Source organism: Ambystoma mexicanum, chromosome 3q (genome assembly GCF_040938575.1).
Source record: "Ambystoma mexicanum isolate Mex_15411 chromosome 3q, UKY_AmexF1_1, whole genome shotgun sequence".
Taxonomy (NCBI): Eukaryota; Metazoa; Chordata; class Amphibia; order Caudata; family Ambystomatidae; genus Ambystoma; species Ambystoma mexicanum.
The window spans coordinates 882,860,384-882,883,781 of NC_090926.1; the positions used below are offsets into that span (position 1 = coordinate 882,860,384).

Genomic DNA, 23,398 nt, shown 5'->3' on the forward strand with positions numbered 1-23,398 from the left:
CAAGGGGGCGGTGAGGTGGGTGTTAGAAATTGTTTGACAAATGCCAATAATGAATAAAAAAAAGCATATCTAGCTTTAAAGATAAAATGAGATTAAGTGCAATTTCACAGCTGGTCTAGCATTGATTAGTGCAGTGCACGGGAACATTTTGATAGTTTGAGGTGTGCAGAGACTGCAGGGTTCATTTTTTTTTTGAGGATTGTTAGGGAGATCTGTCATGTTTGTGCTTCATCCCCTCTCCAAGTGAGACCCCCAGTACTTTTTGCTGGACTTCTGGACCTTTTTCTTTAATCCTGAATGGGTGGAGCTTTTTTTCTGCTCATTCCTTCTTATGGGCTCCGTCTTTTGGAACTCTTTCCTTTGTATTTGTACTGTCCTATGCAGTGTACTTTCCATACCTCTTAAAGGAATATGTATTTTACTATTATAGCACGCAGTTCCTTATGGGCAGCATTGCTGGGGACCATTAGGGTATTCCTTTGAGATTCTTTTCTATATCCTTGAGTAAGTACAGTTCTTAAAGATAGATACTTTGTATCCCTCCCAAAACATTATAGTCTGAGAGATTGGCTCACACCACCTTCAGTGGAGTGCCAAAGGGATACTCAGTATCTCCCTTCTCTCTGCTCTTGTGACGTTTAGGTCACATAGACAAACTCCTAGTTATGGCTGTTGGCATTGGATGTGTCCTACCAACTATTGTGTGATTTACTTACCGCAGGCTATACCCATAGCCCTGGTTAAGCACAATAGGGGCAGTGGAGTACCAGCTGGGGGGCTCCCTTCTTTATTTGCCACTTCTAGCGTGGTTGTTCTTTGTCAGCGCTTCTACCATTCTGTAGGGAGGAGGCCTGTGTGTTTGTTTTACCTTTGGGCGGAACCCTTGGGTGTCCTGTCTAGGCGTCAGAGTGTCTGGAGGAGTCTTCCACCACCCTGTTCTTGTCTGCCAGTGTCATGATGCCTACCCCCGGAGTACCAGGCCAGGCCCAGCACCCCCGGGAGCAGGCATCACGCCCCCGGGTAAAAGCCCAGCGGCCCTTTATAGGGGCTCATGTTGGACATCAGTCCTGGCGCCATAGGCGCCAGGCTCATAAGGGGAAGTGTTTGGTGCACTTACCTGAAGCAGACCATGCTGCACACTCACCTGATGCAGACCATGCTGCATGAAGAACCAAGCCAAATGAGGCTTAGGAGGGACTATTTTTCTGAGGGAACTATTTTGTTACTTGGGTGGGGCTGTGGAAGAATACTCACCTGGAACTTCTTCCAAGGCTATTTAAGCCACGCCCGGACAGCCACACGTGCTTCGCGTTGTTCTGCATCCCAGCAGCTGAACGCTCACCGTGTCAGCTCCTGCACCTGGACTCCAGCCACGCCCGCCTCGAACCTGGAACACCTGTAAGGAAAGAAAAGAAAAGAAGAGAAGAGAAAAGAAGAGAAAGGTGAAAACCAAGAACTTATTCAACCTTCTTACCTGCATCCGGAATCTTCACGCCAGCATTCCTGAAGGAGGACTTCCATTTAAAAGCACCGCGTTGCTCGCTGCAGCGCCGCGCTTCACTCACCTGTTCCCGAGACGCCGCCCGGCTCCATCGCGGCTCTCAGCACCAGTCGCCACATTTCTGCACCTAGGGGAGAGAAGAAGAGACAAAAGGTGAGCAAGGGAACAGAAAAGGAAGGCCGAATTTTCAGCCATATTACTTACCGGCTTTTCTTGGTGAACCATTCCACATCTCGGGTCGGCGCCGCATCTTTGGCAGGTACCGCACCCCAGCCTCTATGGGGAAAGGACAAAAGACAATACTGGGGCATTATAAAGACATTTAGAGGGGTCGCCCTCATCACTAACTCACCTGATTTTACCACCGGCAATTTAACCCCTCAACGCATCGCCTTGGTTCTGCACCTGAAATAAAGGACAGATCACAGGTTAGGAGAAACAACATAAAAGGAGGCTCACACTTAAACTTTAGCATCTTCATACTTACGGTGTATCGCTCAGAAAAGTCAAGTGGATTTGCCAGCGCCATTCTGAAAACCAGTGAAGTAACTGGACGAACGCGTGCCCCTGCACCAGAAGCAGGATGGAGAGTTCATCCTTCCAAACCATAAGGTGAGCTTAAACCGGGGGGTTTTGGAGGAAGTCAGAGGAGAACGAAGGGGGAAAGGTGGGAGCAAGCACACTATTCAGCAGACAGTTAATCCCCTTTCTCATCTGCAGAAGGATATTCCTACGGGCCAGACAAGCAAGATTTGGGGGTCCTGTTCAATCGGTGGTCTGAATTCTGTGCATCACGCTTGAAGAGGCCACAGCAACCCAGACCGGACCAGCGCCTCCGTGGGAGCCAGGTGAGCGTTACAGCCAGAGTGCCTGAATGGGACCAGCTCCCACTGGGGGTGTGGCTGTCCTGAGTGGACAGCCAAACACCCCTTTCTGTAAACTGCTGAGGATGATTGCAGAGGAGTCGGTGCTGGAACTGTATAAAAGGTCAGGCTTCTGGAGTGTAAAGTAAGCCGACCTCTGGAAGCTGAAGTAACCGAAGAAGACGACCACAGATGCCTGCAGACCCTTTGCAACACTGTGGAGCGACCACTGCTGTCCTAACCCCGTTTTCTGTGTGACGGAGGAACTCTGAAAAGGGCTGCTTCCTTTTGACTAGTGGGAACAACCAGACCCAAGGCTAACTTTAAAACGAGCCATCTCCCGAGGTACTGTGAGTTTCCAGCACTAAGAAACACCAATACCAGGAGAGCTGCTGTCCATTCTGAGTGCATCGTCGAGGAAAGGCCAAACTCATCCACATTTCTTTCCGAGCCCTCAAGGACACTCCAGATATCTGCTCCAACTCACTGAGACCCCCTCAGCCGAGTGTGGGACTGAGATGTGAACAAGATTGACCGTGCACATCGCATCTTTTGCTGGTGCTGCAGAAAAGGTGCCAAAACCACAGAGTGAGCCAAGAAGTTAATGAAAGCCGTGGCAGAGGTCCTCCCTTGAGACTGCTGCTGAGAGATCCCGTCCATTGGCCTGCCTTTCATCAACAGACCAAGGAATTGAGAGGTTTGGTCCAGCAGCATCACATTGAGGAGAATCCAGGCAAGATCTTTTCTTCAAACCTAAGGTACTGTGGAGAGAAAGGTATTGCTTACCTTGATCCATGTAGTCACTCCAGAGTGTTTGAGTGCACCCATAGGTGCCCGTGGTACCCCCTCTTATCTCAGACCCAAGCAGCTGCTTGTGTCCCTTTATCGAGTCCTTAACAGGGTTTCCTTCATTAGTTGTTAGCTTGCTGCATCTTTAAAGACTAGAGACTGGAAGAAATCCACAGGAACTCTTCGTCTTCTACTCCCTGCCAAGACTTTGAGCCCTCTTTAGTTAGGGTTGTGTTTTTGGACTTGAGTTCATCGTACAGCAAATCCTTTATTTCTAGAACCTTGCTAGCCTTACACTAACCAAGCATTTTCTTCCTTTAAAGTCACTTGCTTATATGTGTGTGCAGAGTAAATGTCTTACCGTATTTCTACTAAAAACTGTGAGTGCACGTAATTACCGATAATACGATAACCTTGTCTTTTCACTTTCTAATGTTGCAACAAATGTAACCACGAATGATTACAAACTAAGAAGTGTCCTTTGAAGTGTAATCTTAAGTATTCCGAAGTGTTCTAATGTAAACATATGAAATATTTAATGTGATTCTGGTGTGTATATATAATAAACATATAATTTTATATTTATTTTGCTATTGATATAGAGCGCCAAACCCAGAGGCATCTAGGTGCAGATTATATAGCTGTGCTATATCATTATAAATGTAAGTGTTCATTTGATGTGCATGTCTAACTGGGTTCAGTGTACTTGCAGCTCACATCTTCCTCTTAAAATAAGCCCGACTACTTTGCCACTCCACCAAAGTTCCAGCAGTAGTACAGACTGATACTAAGAGTTGGGGATCTACAAACCACTGGGAGTTTACTGAAGTCTTATTACCATGTGGGACTTTAGGAAAACTCCCCTAACAAGGATACTGGAGTTACTGAGTTTATTCAGAGCCCGAAGATTAATTGAACCATGACCATTATTTAAATTTTAAGTTTTGTCTTTAACATAATGAAGCATGATTCCTAAGTAAGGAGAAGTAATGTGCGTCTGGGAGACGCCTAACCAAAACATATGAAAGTTAAAATGGAGAATGAATAAGAAAATTGTTTTAATAAACGCAGTGACACAATACCAGACTCGCAGGGTCCCGCGCCGCCTATTGAACCACACGAACGGGTACGAACAGGATTCGCGTTAGCGCTGACGCAAGTCTTCTGTGCTGAAGAACGCAAAGAGATGAGGAAAAAAGACTCACTCTGATCACATCACTGAGAAAAACACAAACCGCGGGAAGACCCTCAAACTGCCATCTGACCCAAACCACAAGAAGAAAGAGGCTCACCACCAGAGTCCATAAATGGTCATTAAGCAAACCAAAAATGAAAAAAAACTAACCACACCAGGGAAGAAAACAAGGACATCCCAAACTGCATGCAGACAGAACCCTTAAACCAACACAAAGGCCACTAAATGCAACCCAGCTGCCATGCAATAAGGGTACAGACCAACCAGACACAAAGCAAACTGCAAATAACCAGATGATATGCATACACTACCTCAAAACCCACCCAGAAAATGGATAAGAAGCACGTCACTAGCCACATCCTCCAAGTCTCTACAGCATCCCACTAAAGCCAAAACCTAAACAAAAACTTGCAGCACATTATTGAACACCTGCATCCATAAAAACTTGCAACACACTGCTACAACCACAACCAAAGAACATAGCCAACGCTTTTGTCTGGGAAACAAGACAGTGCGGAAGACAAGTTTGTTAGCCAGTCCTGTCCTTAGAGGCTGGTGTCTGGCATGAAGCGCATTATAAATAAACATTTTAATTTTATTCAAAAGAGAAACATTCCTGGAACACTACTGGCCGTTTCAGAGGTTGTGGCATACCAAAACATATAAACCAATTGCCCTTTCACACAACCTAAGAACCAAGTGATTCAACAGTGCACATGAATGATGGAACTAAAACTAAACACATGGTATACTCCACCACATGCCCAAAAGAGAACCTGCTTGGCCATTCCCCTAAGACGGACCAGAGTTATCTTGAGATAAAGGAAATAAAATCAGCCTTTTTGAATGGGGATTCATAAAACATGCCTAGAAACCTTTGCCTTCTTCCACCACAGAAAGTTGCTTTTTCAAACCTATGCCGTCTTCCCCCACAGAAAGTTGCTCTTCAAATCCCTTGGCAATTAAATGAAATGTAAACCTATTGAAAAGATGCAACGGCTTAGGAATCAAGGTTATCTTAGACACACTTTTTTCACCGGGCAGCTCCAGTTTCTCTTCCGTATTGCAACCCACGGCAATTTCTTTAGTGTTATAATTTTTAATAAAATATGCAAAATGACCCTCGATCTTATTCTCCAAATACCTTACCAACTTTGGCCCACAAATTGTTGATTGTTAAATGGACCTCGAAAACAGCAGGGTGAGGTTAGTGTGTTTTCTAGGTTTTTTTTTAATTCAGTTCAAATTTGGACACTTCACCAAAATCTTCAAGGGCTCATGGAGTAAGCGAGTCTCGATGATTCAGTGTCAGACATTAGTTCTAGCAAATCATCTGCTTACATAATCACCTTGGATTTACTGTTTCCGCAATTCATTCTCTTAATGTATCCAGCCTCTGTAATTGCATTAATAAGCATTCTATGAAAAGACGAATAAAAGGGGAGACCACGGCAGTACTGCCATGTGCCACACTTGGATGGGGATATCTTGGTGTCGAGGAGACCTGGACTCTTGGATACTCTATAAAAGGTCTGAAAAGGATTCAAGAATGTTGGTAATTTCTCTGAAATGGAAACCAGTGGATGTTGTCGAAAGCTCCTGTATTTCTTTGTCTCCTTGCTGGTCTCTTTACACCACCTGAGCCTCCTCCACCTGTTGGTTTATGAACTCTTTCTCCTTTTCATCAGTCTTCTTACTTCCTCCCTATTGGATGTTACTCCTTCTGCAACTGCCACCACTTCCTCCTGTCTTCTTCTACCCTCCTCTCCTATATCTTTTCTCAAGCATCCTCTCCCCTCCAACTTCACCTCTTCTCCTTTGCCAGCCACCTCTTACAAACTCACATCCTCCATTTCTCCAGTTACTTTTGTTTCCACACCCCTCCTTCGCCATACCTTTGTTTTCTCTGGACTCCCACAGCCTTCTCATGATCATCGCTGCTTAAAGGGCCTTGCTCACTGGTTTCCAGGTGTGAGCACTTGGGTTGGTTATTTTCCCTCTATGTGCAACCTTCCTGCTGCCCAGAGATCCCAGCTCCTCCTTTCATTACACATGCCTGCCTTAAAGACATTGTCTCCATATGTGTGCATATGAGAGGTCTGCATCACAAGATCGAATACCCAGCAGTAAGTTAATGAGTCTCTGCGTGCAGAGACTTGCACTTCTGGTATCTTGCTCGCTCACTGTTTCGCTCTGCAGCACTAAATGACTTGGACTGCTTATGCATTAGCACCATATTTCTACTCACTCTCCACATTATACCAAGCTTACTTTGGGTGGGACAGTTGGGTCCGGACAAAGGGAGGGTGGTGTATATTGCTGACATATCTGGGGTGAGCGATTCCCTTAAAAGGGACAGTGCCGTAATGTGGCATCCAGTCACAAACCACTGTAATGCCAGCAGGGTCCAGTTAGATGGACCAGGGCTTTCTGCCACTGGGTCCTGCATGGCTTAGTAAGTGGCACCCACTATGGTGACCTCATCATCGCTCTTAAGAGCCCAGCGGGGACTTCCTCACAGGGCACTCAGTGCCCCGCATTCAAGCTGTGCGAGCACCAACATGCATCTCGTTCTTGCAAGAGTCTCCCACAATGTGGATGTGCAGTGATTGGATTTTTTTATTTCAGAATTGTCCTGTGACAAAGGCCCATTGATTCACCAAACTGTTGGTAATAGAATGGAACACACGATTAAATGGGAGTAGTTTTCAGGTGTATTTATGTCTTCCATATGCTCATGTTTTATTTTTTCATTCCACAGTGAAAATCAAAGAGAACGATCTGTTACCGCTGTTGCTGGATGAGTTCCCATATCTGCACGTATCTCCTCATACTCTGAACAAAATGTGGAAGCATCAGTTTTCTCAGATGGAACAATTGACAAAGTCTGCATCTGAAGAAGATCGGAACAAGGCAAGGCTCCAAAATGAAGTAAGTCGGCCATATTGGAGAATACAAACTTTATTTAACACAGGTTATAACTGGCACCGCTTTGAGTAAGGCATATGTTTGCTTCGAACCTCTGACACTAAAACATGTACTTATTTACAAAAAGTGGTGGTTCAAACTAGTCAACTCCTATGTCATGCAGGGGCATTTTGGTGCGGGTTGAGAAAGGAACCTCGGAGAGCTTTAGTAGTTGCACACTAATGAGCTATTTCCAGTGAGTTTGCACAGTTGGCAATAGACCGTTTTTTTCAGTTTTAGATTTGATCTTCCTTTTTAAGATGCTCCTAAGTAGCGGAAGTGACACTTGTTGAGTAGAACAACATGCAGTTCAGAAGAGCATGATACTGTCAAATGTTGTGTATAACCTTGGCGTGATGCACTAAGTTATGTTTGATTAAGCTAAATGTCAGTCAAAAAGGTTTCAGCATGTGGCCGATGGTAATGACCTAAAATGAATACACCTTTGCACACACATAAAAACCCTACTTCCACCTATCTAGTGAAAACGTGCAGATTTGACTGGCCCTCCTGATACTCTATTTGAGGTATAATCACGGGAGCACGTTTTTGTCCCTAGAGCCGGACAAATGCACAATAAAACTATTGGTTATGGGTGACACTTTTTCTGACTAAGTAATTCTTAACCGAGTTTCTGGATCAGGTCAACCAGGAAAACAATTAAAACTGCAGCTTTAAAATAAATGTGTTGAGGGCGATGCCCATCAGACTGTTCTTTACGTGGCCATCCCCTTTTCCTTCTACACCCACTTTTGTTCTTGTTCCCACTTCCTTTTCCCCCTTGTCGTGATAAACTACTAGGCGCTTGCAGTAACCTGCATTTGCACTAACCCACTGAGCTATCTTGTGTGTATTAGAGCCTATTCGAAGCGTCGAGGAAAATGCTGACATCAACCAGGACTCTCGAACTGGGTGAGCCTGCATGCTTGCAAGGGGTTAATTGCAAAGGCCTTTTCTGAAGACATAAAACATCTAGCATTTGCAAGAGGCTCTATGCAGCCCTTGGGAGCCAGGCACAGCTTTGCTCGTCTTCGCTCTGCGAGTCAGGTGCACTGATAAGGCAAGAATGTCTGATCTTCTCAAAACACAGTGCCCGAAGCCTGGGAGCCAAGACTGGCTGTTTCCAGTCTTGTAACTTTCCAAGCAAAAACATGTTTACTGCCGGGAAGGGAGAGCCTAGAAGCTTCTCGAAGAGCTGACACGTCATGATGATTGACGTGCAGCTCCTAATAAGAGAACTATACTTGGACCAGGGAAGGGAGGACTCATCCTGGGCTGTTGGAAAGACGCGCGTATCAAGAAGAACAGTGCCTGGACGACCAGCTGTGCACTATCTGGGCCGAGACTCCTAACATCACATCCCCGCTCTGGTGTAGGACTGTGGGGGCTTGGCCAGTCCTCCCCTCCTCTTCTGAGGAGTGCCGGGCACCTGTAGCGGCGAGGGTCCTGGGTGTGATCAGATTGTACCTTCATCTACATTTCACTAGGAGCGTAAGACCAAATAATTGCATATTCATCTGTGATTGATAATTGGCATTATATAGCTTGCACTTTCTATTTCCACATTATTGTAAATTGCTGCTTAGTTCTCCTTAGACACTGTAGATAATAAATGCAAGCATCATATATTCTGTGTGATTGGCTTTTTTCCAGACTGAGTTCATCGTGCGTCTTAAACCTTATTTGTGTGGGAAGGTAATTAGGAGTGATTTACTTTGCACAAAGGGCTGGATCCCAGGGAGGTGCGAGTACTGTTTATCACTACACCCCTCCTTTTAATTTTCGTCCAACTAACAGCACTGGAACTACAATATGCTTTTTTTCCTTTTTTATTTCTCTTTGCATTTTTTTTATTTGTAAAGGTTTTGTAAACCAAAAACAAATGCTTTTATGAAATGCTCATTGTTTTGTTCTTTTAAAATTAATTCATCCAGTACTTATTTTTACGCATGGTTTGCTATGTATGTTTATTTTTCAATGCAAATAAACAATCTCTTAACATGCCTCCTATCCATCTTCCCCTGTTTTTAATTCAGTCAACAGTAGTGGCAAAATGTCCCATTTTTTTATTTCCTATTAGCAGTTCTGGAACGGTTCTAGCCCCATATTTATGCCTAGTTTTCTTTTTGTATAACATTCAGAAATGTCCTTTTTTCCTTTTTATCGTGTGGAGTTGTTTTCACATTTAAAACGGGACTGGCCAGTTTTCCTTCTACAGTGGCTTCAGTCTTGCTGTTATTGGCGTCACTGACACCAGGAGTTGCATATCTTGCCTCCTCTGCTGCTGGCTCTTCAGAGCTTGTCACACCACACACTGTAATCTCTACCTGCTTGTCCTTTGCATCTCTTGTGTTGGGATTGCATGTTCGCTCAACGGTTCACTCCAACATTCTCCAGCATGGGGTATGGCATGGATTCACATGCTCATGAAAATTCCCCGTCGTCAGGCTGGGAATCCTCGGTAAAGAAAAAATCAGTTTAGTTTCTGAACTGTCTTTCTCCTACCAACCAATCACTGGTCTCTGGGTCACACTGCCCACAGCCAAAGACTGCCCTCTACCTAAGCCACTCCTCTGGCAGCCATCTTCAGATGTTTACTGCACGTTCAAGTGTTGGGAGTCCTCGTGCTATAGCTCTCGAGCTTTTACTGGGTTTTGAGATTTTTCTAAGAGTTTTGCTCTATTTTTCGGTCCATCGAGCCTCAAGCTCCATCGATCCATCAACCGACTAACACGGATCCATTTTTCAGAACTTTTTACACCCCTCAAGGGTGTTTTTTTGTCGAATCCACTTCTTGGAGGATTCCAGAAGATTCTTGGAGGCCTACACCGCGTGGACATGGCCGAGGATGAAGGAGACTCGTCGCCTCCCTCTGTTCAGGATCTGCCCAGGATGCGGGCTGCGGAACATCTTCCTGGACGAGGGGCACTCACTGTGCCTTTATTGCCTACATTCGGACACCTCGCACATGGAGGAGGCCTGTGCGTTCTGCAAGGACATGGTGCCACGCACCATGAAGGACCGTCACAAGCGGCTCACCGAGTGGCTGCAGACGAAGATCCCGACGGCAGGCGAGCCCCGGCAGCATGTTTCTCCCAAGAGAAAATCTGAGCCGTCTTCTAAGACCGTTTAGGGCACTCCGGTGACGGGGGCCCAACATAAGGCAAAGCACTGCGAGTCTGCGGGCTCTGCGGCAGCCAGGCCGGGTGCCGCATCGCCAACGCCGTCAACCACGAGCCAACGCTCCGGCTCGGCGAAGAAAATGGAAGTCCGACCACCCGAGTAAGCTCCAGGAGAAGGCCCGGTCGTCTCCGACGGAGAAAGCCAAGGGGGAACGAGACATTGACCCTCCCCCACAGTGAAGGCCTCAGGCGCGCACAAGGTCGTGGAGGCCCAGGTTCACCGGGCTAAGGCATCGATTGCGGCAGTGCTAGCGTCCCTGGCAAAGACCGCAGATGGAGTGCCAGTGGAGACGACCCCCAAGCCAAGCGTTTTCCTTCCCACTCAGAGGGAATCGTCTTTCCTGCCCATTGAAAAGACCCCCGGGAAGGCAATGCCAATCCTGTCCCTGAGGCCGTTGCCCCTGGCCGAGAAGAAGGGGTGGGGAGCACGGTAGTCCTACCGGACTCGGATATCTCCTCCTCCGAGACAGTGCTTTACGAGAAGTTTGTCGAGGCCAGGTCCTACAGGAAGGACACAGACGAGGCGGTCATGGAGAGCGGCGAGGGGCGGCAGGACGCAGATGAACCAGAGGAGACCACGCTGCTGCCGACGCTCTCGTCGCAACCGCTGCCACCACCGACAGACATGTCGGCGGACATCCTACAAGCCCTGCACACCCTGTGTTCAGAGATAAGGCCAAGGATGCCCATGCCTCCGGCGGGCGATCCAGCGGCGCCTGGACCATCAGGGGACCCTCCGCCCAAGCGGAGACAAGTCCATCCGCCTCCACCCTGCCATCCTTCACCTCCATCTCCTCTGCTGAGGGACGAGACCGACGACAACGGAATGGACTTTCCGTTGCCGTTACCCCGGGCTTCTCCGCCTGACAAGATTGGCTCGTTCCACGCCATGATCTCTAGGGCCTCAGAGACTTTTCAGCGGAACCACGAGGAACAGGAGGGGGGGATTCCTTTATCAGCGCAGAGAGACCAAGAAGACGACCGTGCTCTTGATCCCGATGTTGGACGACATTTGGGATGAAGGGCTGTCCCTTCTGAAGAACCCGTCCTCGGCCCCGGCAAAAAGACTAGTACGAGAAGAAATACAGGGTGCCAGACTCTGCACCGAAGTGTCTCAGATCCCAGCCGTCTCCAGACTCTGTGGTCTCGGCGGCGGCCAGGAAGAAATCTGCAGGAACGGAGCATTGACTTCCACTTCCCCACCGAATGGCAAGGGAAAGAAGCTGGACGCAGTGGGACGATGGGTCATCTTGTTGGTGGCAATGATCATTAAGGCGGCCAACGCTCTCGCCATCGTGGCCCACTACCACAGGGAGCTTTGGTTTAAAATCGCCCTTCTCCTGGTCGTCTTTCCGGACGACGACGCCCTTGAAATCTTACAAGAAGGCGAGGTGGCATTGGACCATGCCATCACGGTAGCCATGGACATCGCTGACACCGGCTTCCGCCAGATGGGCAACGGCGTGTGCCTTCGTTGCCGTGGTTGGCTGAAGGCCACCAATTTCCCTCAGGACATCCAGACAAAGGGTATTGGACATGCCCTTCGACGGGAACAACTTGTTCGGCAAGACAGTGGATGAATCTCTGCAAGCCCTCAAGGAAGACACCGAGACGGCTCGTGCCTTGGGCACACCAACAGCGACGGCCATCCTTTCGGGCCTCCGGAGGCAAGTCGCATGGTGCCTCCAAAGGATTCGGTGGAACCGTCTCTTCGTACCAGCAGCCATCCCATTCCTCGTCCCAAGAAGCCTACAGGGGCCGCAGCAAAGCCAGAGGAAATCCTTGTCGCCAAGACCCCCAAAGTGGGTCATCTACGACGAAGCAGGACTTAACTGACCGTGACGTCGGGCCCCCACGCGAGCACACCGTGGGAGGCCGGTTCGCGAACTTCATCGGCGTGTGGAAGTCTATCTCCACCGACTGTTGGGTGTTGGACGCCCTGGCCCACGGACACACCCTGGAGTTCCAAAGGAAGTGTCCCCACATTCCATCAGTGGCCAGGCAATAAAACGACATCCCACAACTGCTTCTAGAGGTAAGAGTGATGCTGAGAAAGGGTGCCATAGAACTCGTCCCACAGAGGCTCTGGGGCTCCGGAGTGTACTTGCGGTACTTCCTTGTCTGGAAAAAGACCGTTGGTTGGTGGCCCATCCTGGATCTCTGCCACTTCAACAAATGCATCAAGTCCCAGTACTGGGACAACTGGAGGAAGGGGACTTCCTGTCGTCGTTGGACCTGGAGGATGCTTATTTTCACATCCCCATCCACAAGAGGCATCAAAGGTTTCTACGCTTCGTGGTCCAGGGGCAACACTATCAGTTGAAGGCCCTTCCCTTCGGGTTGAAGTCTACGCCAAGGGTCTTCACCAAGGGCCTGGCTCCGCGGCTGTGCCTGCAGGGGGTCCACGTCTACCCTACCTGGACGATTGGTTCATCCGTGCGAAGTCAAGGGAACTCGCTGTCGAGCACACAGCGAGGACCGTCCGCCTGCTCGTGGAACTGGGGTTCTTGATAAACTATGCGAAGTCCTGGTTGGTGCCATCGCAGGAAGCTCTTTTTCTTGGGTCCAGGCTCAACAGTGGAGCACCTGGCTTCCCCGTCGGAGGACAGGATAGAGGCCATCCTGGGCAAGGTACAACGGCTGTTGACCATGGAAGTTGCCAGGGTGAGGTCCATCAAGTCCCTGCTCGGCATCCTCGTTCGGCTGTGCAGTCTGCGGATGCAGTGGCTGCAAGAGTTCCTCAATGGCTGTTGGATCTAGGTATCGGGAAGCTTTGAGGACAAGATCCCCCTCAATGAGACATTCCACCGAGTGATTCGGTGGTGGGGCGTCTGTGCGCATCTAGCGCCGGGCACAGACTTCCAGACCCTAGCACATCAGGAGACAGTGACGACGGATGCCTCCCTTGAGGGATGGGGCGCGCACACCAGAAATCTCCACGCAAGAGACCTTTGGCTCCCGGAGGAGACGTTGTTGCACATCAACGTCCTGGAGCTTTGGGCTGTGTTTTGGGCCCTAAAATCATTCCTTGCGTCCCTCAAGGGCAAGGTGGTGCCGGTCTTCACCAACACCACCATCACAATGTTCTACATTCGGAAGCAGAGGGGCACCAGATCCCCGGCGCTCTCCAAGGAAGCGCAGGATCTTTGACACTGGGCCGTCGCCCAGAGGATGTTCCTGGTACCCTTTCATCTGGCAGGAGTGAAGAACACTGTCGCTGACTTGCTCAGCAGGGAGTTGCGCTCTTGCCACGAGTGGGAGCTTCAGCAAGATCAGGTGGATCAACTGTTTCAACGATGGGGCAGTCCCCAGATCAATCTGTTTGCGACAGGGCCGAACACCAAGTGCCGGAGATTCGCCAGCAGGTTCCCCAGCCGGGGAGTATGGGGATGCATTCTCCTTCCCCTGGGACAGCCTGTTCCTCTGTGTTTCCCCGTTGCCGTTGCTTCTGCGACTCATCAATCAACTCAGACGGATTCCGGTGCAGGATGATCTTCGTCGCACTGGTGTGGCCAAGGCAGATATGGTACCCGGACCTTCTGGACATGTCAGCGTCCCCTCCAGTCAAGCTTCCGGCGGTCGCAGATCTTCTCGCCAGGGAAAGAGGCGCGATTCTGCACCACGAACCAGGGTCGCTGAACTTGCAGGCCTGGCTCCTGCAGCGCTAGAGTTTGGTGGATATGATCTCCCGGCGGACTGCAAGGAGGTGCTTGCCAAGGACAGGGCTTAGTCTATGCTGAAATGCTATGTCAATAAGTGGAAGAGGTTCAACGTCTGGTGCTGGGCACAGAAACTCGACCCTCTACGGATTACGGGCCTGCAGGTGCTGCCGTATTTGCTGTCGCTGGACAAGGCAGGGTTGGCCCATGCTTCCATCAAGGTTCATCTGGCGGCTATCTCCCGCTACACCAGAACTGCGGGGCGGTTGTTGTTGTGGTCACACTGCCTGATCAAGGAATGCATTAAAGGACTTTTTCGTTTGATCCCACCGGTGGAGCCTTCGGCCCCGGCGTGAGAGCTCAATGTGGTGCTGACTAGGCTCATGGGTGCCCCGTTCGAGCCTATGCATTCGGCGCCGCTGAAGTTTTATTGTGGAAGACAGCGTTTCTTGTGGCCATCACCTCCGCACAACGAGTGAGAGAGATTCAGGCCCTTTCTTGTAAACCACCTTACTTGACATTCCACGAGACCAGGGTGGTGCTGCGGATGCACCCCTCCATGTCCAAGGTGCCGTCTGACTTCCATCTCAACGAGCCCTTGGTGTTACCTGTTTTCTACCCGTCGCCCTCGTCGCCAGCTGAGAGGACTTTGCACTCGCTGGATGTGGCTAGAGCGCTGAAGTTCTACATGGACCGCACAAAGAGTTTTCGGAAGACATCACAGCTGTTTGTGAACTTTGGCCGTGTGAACCAAGGGAAGGCCCTCTCCAAGGCTTCCATTTGCAGGTGGCTCTCCGGCTGCATCACCCATTGTCACCGGTTGGCAAACCGACAGTTGCCTGGCCATCCGAGAGCCTATTCGACCAGAGCGATCGCTGCAACTACGGCGTTCCTGTCTGGTGTGCCCCTTCTGGACATCTGCAGGGCTGCTACGTAGAGGTCGACTCACACCTTCACGAGAGTCTACTGCGTCGACTGGGATTCCAGGGAGGAGTCCAGAGTCGGCCAAGCAGTGCTGCACAACCTGTTCGCTTGAAGGTGAGCCCGGTGAGGAGGTAAGAGAGGTATCCAGTCATTGCATCGAATACTAAGCATTGAATGCCAAAAGCATAGAAAAAAATGCATCGAAAAAAAAGCATTGAGTGCATTTTTTTTCAAAGGTTAAGGTTTTTTATTTTAATTATAATGGGTTTTAAGTGATAAAAAAACAGGGTTTGGTGGGGATCCCCCCACCCATAAAAAATGAAGAAAATAAAATGAAGAAAAAAAATGCATTCAATGCTTTTTTTCGTTGCTTTTTTTTTAGATGCTAAGGCATTCGATGCAATCACTATAAACCGAGATGCTTAATGTTAAGTTGTTGAAATGCTTAATGTTGAGCCTTGCCACCTCCAGTGGTTGTGCATGTGTGTACTGCTATGTATTCTTTATTCATGAGCACGTCAATCCATGCCAGACCCCATGCTGGAGAAGGAACAAGTTACTTACCTGTAACTGTTGTTCTCCAGTATGGGTCTGGCATGGATTCACATGCGTACCCCTCTGCGGCTCTTCTCTTGGTCCTACTGCCACTTTACGTGCTACCAAATCTGATGATGGCTGCCAGAGGAGGGGCTTAGGTAGAGGGCAGTCCTTGGCTGGGGGCAGTATGACCCAGAGACCAGTGATTGGTTGTTAGGAGAAAGACAGTTCAGAAACAAAACTGAAACTGATTTTTTTTCTACAGAGGATTCCCAGCCTGACGACGGGGAATGTTCTTGAGTATGTGAATCCATGCCAGACCCCTGCTGGAGAATCAACAGTTACAGGTAAGTTACAAGGCAGCCCAGTGGACTGACAAGATCTCTCCTGGGCTACCTCGCTGCACCAGTCGCCATTTAGAGTTCAGCCTTGGAACTCTGGAGATCTTCAACTTGTTGAACAAGACGTCCGTGCCTGCAGTTTCACCCTTCCTGACCAAAGAGAAGCTGTGCAGGGCTTTTGCTATGTTCTTGCCACAACAGATCGTGGTAACTGATGCTGCAACCTGTGTCCTGAAGGTCGCCTGGTCTGTGGAGGTAGTCATCCTGTTCTGCCAAGGATGTCCAGCTGTCCAATCTCCAGAACTATCATCGGAGTCCAGAACCAGCGACTAGCCAGACCTAATCCTGATGCCAAAAGTGACCTCTGCACTTGCAGTCCCTCGACTTCCCTCGACTGGATACAACCTAGAAGTAGGTAGACGCAGTCAATTCAGGAACCCCTGAAGTGGTTGCTGAAGAAATCTGAGGAAGGGAGTGAATTTGCATACCTATTCCTACACCCCCACCAACCCCCTGCTATAGGGTTGTGTGGGTGTAACCCTACCTCTCCTTTGCCTGGCTAAAATCAGTAGTGGTCTGGTCCCACCCTCCAAACCCTCCCCCATGGCTTCACCTTGCTTTTCTAATTCTGGCACACTTAACTCTTGTTAGCAGGAGGGTTTACTATGTGATTTTGCAAAGTACATATTGTGGAACTGGTGACAGTTGGGAACTCGGCCATGATTCCTATCAAGGTTGGACTGATTAAGAAGGCCTAATAAATAATTTGATATATTTTTGTTTAACCTGAATTAACTTGAATACTCTAGTTTGAAGCTCTCGACCTCCCCCTCCTTAGGTTAATGTTAACTTTGTAAGTGACCGGTTTCTTTATATTTTTCTGATTGCCTTGTTTTGTCCATGGTCTATATCCTCCTTTTCTTTTATTTGTACACCCTCCTAAACTGCTTCACGACTTGTTTTGATCCTTGTGTTATTGGAAGTCATTTCAGATCGAAATGTACATCTTTTATTCAAATATTTTCTTAGTGGCATTACTAACGATATAGTAACTCCAACATGAGTGTGTTCTTTTTGGGCATTACAGCAACCATACAAATATCCTCTTAAACTGTCAGAATACTGGCATATATTGTGGGCGACTGCATCAAGAAAAGGTTTTGCAAAAATGTTCCTGTTTATTATTGACCTGGCATCTATTGGATTGTTTCATGCGTTACCCTTCAAAACGGATTATTCATTGTTTGCTGTTTTACCCAATTTTTCAAAGTGTGTGCTGTAAAATGCACATTATTAACCCACTATTTTATAACGTTTTGCAGGGAGAATCCCACCTTGGTTAGATTGGGCTCCCTCGCAACACTTGGTCGCACGTGCACATTCCAGACAATATTTACGCCCCTCCAATGAGAAAGTTCACTAGCCACCAGCGGCTAGCAACCCACTAGATTGCATTCTCACATCTACCCATGCTCATAGGGTGAATCTGGTTAGTATGCAACAGAACATCACACTTGAAACCCATACTGTAAAACAAAACCCAAGTGCCCATCTCGCCTGCAAGCATTCAGTGGGTACTTTAAATCTGCACTTAAAATGTCAGGATCCAGAACTTGCCTCTCCCACTGTTCAACTAACTCCACTCCCCACCCCTCTTAAAGAACCCAGCTCCAAGAGGTTGCCATAGCTGCAATATTTTACGGTTTAAGACCGTTACATTTCATTACTTTTATTTTACCTTAGAAACTCAATTAGTGACCCTTTTGGCTCCAGGGCTAGGGTTCCGTGTTGCTCAAACCATGTCCCGTAGATTTACCCTTTGTTTCCCCTACCCTCATTTTAAAACCATCACTGACCAGGCTCCAGACCCTTCAGAGTCCAGGAAGTCTTTCCAGAACCTGCACATCTTGGGAGGGCTGATGCATCAGGCAAAAAGGTGTTGGCCTCATGGAGACCACGTTTAAAGTAGCAGATGCTATGCCAATATTACTTTTCCATGACCAAGAGAAGTGCAATTGCATAGCCCTTTTCCTCTAGCACGCTTGAGGACACACAACAAGAGCTCTTTGTGATTGTGAAGGCGGGAGGAGTTTTCAACCACCCCATGAATATTTGTGTGGAGGTAGCTGATGTAGCTTTAAACAGTTGGTGAATCATGCTGTATTGCACAACTTTCCGGCCACAAATCCATGCTAAGTTTGACAAAAGGTCTTTCGTTTATATAAATGTCTTTGGAAAGAACAGCAAGAAATGTTAGGGAGCCAGATGGAAAGGCAGCTGTAGCTTTGATACACTTTGTACTAGGTTGCATGTAATCTATAAGCGACCTTTAGAGAGGAGCACCCACACCGACCAGCTCAGGTCCCAGTTGACATTCTCAGAATGCTGACTCATAACCCATCCACTCGCTGAGCTGTCGTTCATTCAGTCTCCAAAGTTCTCACATCATGCAGGACATGACCAGCAGAACAACTGTACTAGAAAGCAGTAAATCTGCTATTGACTCACAGCAAGACACACTAGGGCTGTAGGAAAGAGAACTACGTGAGCAATACCAACAAATGCAGGACGGCCAACCACTTAAACGGACAGTCCTCAAAACAGATGGCCCGGCACTCCTCTATCTTGAAAGCACACCGATCGTCAAAGGAATAGCACAGTTTTATCTTTAATGCGCAAAATCACATCCGACAAGTGGGTGCTAGCCATGCGTAAGTATAGACATGCACTCGAGTGTATAAACAAACCACCAAATAGGAGACTTCAAACCTGCCTGCAACATTTGCGCTCGTTTTTTTTTCGTAAGAAATCATTCTTACATTGAAAACTACAAGGTGGTACTTTGCACTGAATAAAACAAAGAAGAATATACTGCAGTGATGAAGATGACGCAGTGTGCAACAAAATAGACCAATGATGGACATAAATGTTTGGTGGAATCTCCCAGCCCTCTGTTCAGGGTATCGGTTACCTTCCTAAATCTGAGCTTTCCTTGGCTATCCGAGAGGTATCTGTGGTCGAGCAATCAGTGGTCTGGGGTACACCAGACAAGAATAAATGGTGACACAGTTGGCCTCTTCAGAGCCCCCACATTACTTTGGAAATTCTTTTTCATCACAATTTTGTTTTTTACTTCATGTCTTCTGCTCGAGCCCAACTGCTCACTGCTCCAACTGCTTGCTCCTACATTGCCTATGAGCAGTTAGTTGCATATTGGGCAACCTCAGGTGGCTGACATAAGCAACTGCACGCCCCAACCCAAAAACTAAGCCCCCTTCCTCCTCTTCTACCTCTCTGCTAATATCCTCCCTGTTCTCTTCCTTTTCAGGGAATCCTTCTTAACCCTCTATAATACACCCCCATTGCTCCATTCGTACTCTGTGACCCGCTACCCCTGAGCTGCACCCTCCCACCACCCCAGCCTTGATTCTCCATGTTACTTACCCACCACCTATAATCAACCCATCCCTAGTCCCTGCCACGCTTTAACCACCACCCTTACCCCCTCCCCACATTACATGCATATCTCACACATGCATTCCACCCTCCCATCCCAGCCGCACCTTAGAAGCGCCTAAAAAGAGCCGGAGGCTCTAGCTTCCCGGTATTAGCCGCCCAGCTTTGGAATACTCTCCCTCAGAATATTCAGTCGATTCAAACCTTCAACAAATTCAGAAACCATGTTATCACATGGATTCTCAACAAAACATAAATTATAGCTCTTGATACCACTAACCGCTAGATTGTCTTCACAAACTAGTATGTGTCATACATCCTATATTACTGCTGACCTCTGTATAATATGTATAATGTATATATGTACCATTGTAATTTTCCTTGAATGCTCAAACTGTATTCATGTATTCAACTGCCTATACTATGCCATGTAACCATTACTATCCTCTAGCGCCCAATTACCTCCGGGTCAGGTGCGCGATATAAATAAAATAAACAGCACCCTCAGTGCAGTAACACAGGGGTGTCATAGTGACCCCCAAACATAGACTCCAGACCCTGGGACTGACTACTGTCTCCCAGGGCATGTAAAGTAACTGTTGGCTTTACTAGTCCAAAATTGTGAACAGAACCAGTACAAACCACCATATTGTGGAAGTACTGGAAGGGGATAATTGGATTGCCCCTGGGTCTGTTTTCAAGGGGGCACTGTCCAGTCCCCCCTTGTCGAGTTTCTGGCTGGTGGCAGTGGTTACCACGCGAAATATTCCACCGGAATATTTCCTATGGGATTTTCCCATTGATTTTAAACGCACCACTTTTTTGGTGCAATGTTAAAGATACCGCTGGTTTATTTATTTAATATAAAATCACTGGTTGGGTCTTTTCGCCAGAACTCTTTTCCAAAATGGCGTTTGTGTCAGTCTCTGTAACTCCAACCAAGGTCGGGCCCTTTATTCACTTTTTGGCAGGCTTCTGCACAGAAGCCCTCCAACTGGTGCCACTCTGTCAGGGTTCCACAGGATGTGTGGTTGGGGTAATTGGCACCCTGGACTGTGTTGCCTTAGCAACCCAAGTCGCACTCTGTTCTGATTGGCCCAGTGGTGAGCCGCCCGGCACACCACCTAGCATGTATGAGTGACAGCTAGGCTGTTGAATGGGGGTTTTTCTGCATAAAAGCAGGGCTTTGGGGACTGGAACTTCATAAGTCGCCACAGGATCTAAGAAATCCAATGAGGGGAGAAGCTGAGCCATCTGCAACGACGACACCACCGGTGGAGCCCTACTGCAACGACCTCACCACTTTCCCGACGACAAGAGAAGATCTTTGCTGTAAGAGTCTTCTCCCTTTGAGCTGGTGGGGACAACCAGTTTGCCATTCGCCTTCCAGGATGTCCCTTGGTCGAATCGCCAGTGCCAAGCACCCCAGCGGCCGGATAGCCAAACTTCACCGCTGTGACCGCAAATAAAAGGAATGCACCTTTTTTAACCGAACAAACTCCGAGGCTGGTCTCTTCCCTGGGCAGTGCAACAACTCAAAGTTTCCTCCTCGATGAGATCTTCTCTTCCCCTGGTCGAAACCACAAACTGCACCCGCTGCCAGGAACTGCCAACGCTGGAGCTTCCTCACTCTTTAAGGTACTGTGTCCCGCCTGGCCTCCCTTTCTGCGGATTGCTAAAGGTGACCCTTAAATCCTTGGCTTTCCAACTGGGTTGGCCCCCAGACCTCCTAACTTTATCTTTCGCATCAAACAAACCTCCTTTGAACATTTTTTCTCTCCCTTTAACCTAATTATTGGAGTGCCATCTAAAATAACAAATGGGTGCTTGTAAGGATGTCGAACAAATGAACTCTGTCCTCTGTCAAAAGCTACATTACTCCGATAGATGTCATACCACTGAAAAAAGACAATCTAAGTTATGAAAATAGGGTGAAGACTGGTTTTCTGACCCCACTAAAGAGTTCTCAAAGGTCTCTTCCAGTTCCTGATTTGGTGGTTCCAATGAACAAACAAAAAGTTATTTTCAACAATGAGTCTCTCCCAGCTCTCGCCTGGTAGCTCCAGTGGGAAAATGACACACGCACACACGCGCAGTTCTTTGTTTATCCACTCCTCTGGGTTATATTGAACCTAGTGAGGGCCTCTGATTTGTGCCTCTTGGCTTTTAACAAACACCACTTTCTCCTTCTTACTGTTTGGATATTCCGTCTGTTTGGCCTCGGGTAGGCCATGGGCTTACTCGCCCGACTTATGTTATTTCTTTTGTGTGACAAATCTGGACAATTCATCCTTTATCCCTAGAGGGGAGCCACCCACTTTGAGGCTAGGGAAGTGAACCTGCTAAGCAAGACCCTCCTTAGGGGGTCTTGGCAAGTAGGACCGCACTGCGAGTGACTCCCCTCTTGGGGACAAGGACTCCCATTCTGAGCTGGAACTCCCAGACCAAAACAATATTTTTTCCTGTATGGGTGTTCGAAAGACTGTAGTTTCTCTCATTATGATTATAACAAACAAGGACCTTTATTTCACTCCTTTGGCTTCAGGTAATGTTGAACGTAGTCTGAATGCCATAATCAAAGACGACTGACACATTTCTATTGTTTCTGATGAAGTACATAAGAGCAGAGTGGACTGCGAGTCGAAGAGACTCCCACAGAGGCAGGAGAGAAATTCCTATGCAGGGCGGGCCTCTGTGGAGGCAATGTCCTCGAAGGGCAGAGCCACGTCAGGCCGCAGAGGAAGAGGACTGCTAGCTGGAGGCTGAAAGTCGGTTGTCCTGACTGAGCGAGAGGCTCTGTTCGGAAGAAAGACAGACATTGAAATGTAAGTCTTAACTGGTGGTGCGACCACCAGAGAGCACTGGTGAGCCTGGGGTCCGGCAACCAACTATTGAGACCAGAGGAAAGAAGGGAGTCTGGGTCCCTGAGCGCCACATGGCAAGAGCCTTTGCTGCTAAAACAAGTGCTAACAGGGAAGCTAACTATGAACTTGGTTTCCAGGATTGGCAAAAGCGATGAGGATGGCTGGGAAAGCTGACAATGGTATGAAAGCTTGAGAGAATGGAACAGACACATGCCCTATGTAAAATAGAGTGAAAGAAATATATATGCTTTATGCCAAGGCTGGGAAAGCTGACCAAGGTATGAGGAACTGATAGTCAGACAGGCATGCGTCCTGTGTAGAGCCAGTTAGTGGTTAGTCTTTGGACACAGGACTATTTTCTTTTGGACTTTGACAAGCACCCTTAGTACTCGTATGTCCCGTCCCCTTTCCTTCATACTGCATGGGCGTTCCTCGCTATGGACGGGAGACAGAACTTTTTTCACCAGAACAAAACCTTCTTCCCCTTTTAAATTTAGAGGCCCACCAGCGCCACTCCTCAGTCCTCTTTTCCACATTGACGGAATGGGCCGATTTCACCAGCGCTCCTGGGTTGGGTTTGGCTTCGACCATGTAATTCCATGCGCTCTTCCCTGGATGCTTCTTCTGTCTGTCTTTTATCATTCAGGTACTCAGTCCTCTGGCACCATTCTCCTCTCCGGCACATGTCGACTTCAGTGGGCTCCCCACCCTTTTTGCCTCCACTGCCTTGGCCCCAACCACAGATGGGAGGGTTGTACCACGTGCAACGCACTTTATTCACATGCTCTGAAGAACAGACTAGCTAGGTGGAGGGAGCTCTTCGAAAAGCCGCCTCCTGAGGACTTGAAGGATTTTGCCAGACATAAGTCAAGGCCCAAGGGAGGGCTGCTTTTTTCCAGTGCACCACGCAATGGCGACTCCTTTCCAAGGAAATGCCCTGATGGGAGGAACCTCTAACGTTCTCACACCAGCAGCGGTTCCAAGGGTAATTCAGCTACCGTCCGTCAGGCAAAGGGGTCTGTAGATCCTTCTGGAATCCGTGCTTAGGGACCGCAAGGTTCTTTTACCGGGTGCACACTCGACTGGCGATGCCCTTTTACCGGCAACATGTCCGAGGGGG

General features: G+C 48.2%; 1 protein-coding gene across 3 annotated transcripts in view; it reads left to right on the forward strand.

Annotated features, from left to right (window-relative positions):
* CEP95 (centrosomal protein 95) overlaps nucleotides 1-23,398 on the forward strand; it is a 1,206,983-nt gene that overhangs the window by 1,005,557 nt on the left and 178,028 nt on the right. For all 3 annotated transcript variants that reach the window (XM_069655013.1, XM_069655014.1, XM_069655015.1), the window contains one exon: nucleotides 7,110-7,279. In XM_069655013.1, coding sequence (XP_069511114.1) covers nucleotides 7,110-7,279 — 170 coding nt within the window. The remainder of the gene's footprint in view (nucleotides 1-7,109; nucleotides 7,280-23,398) is intronic.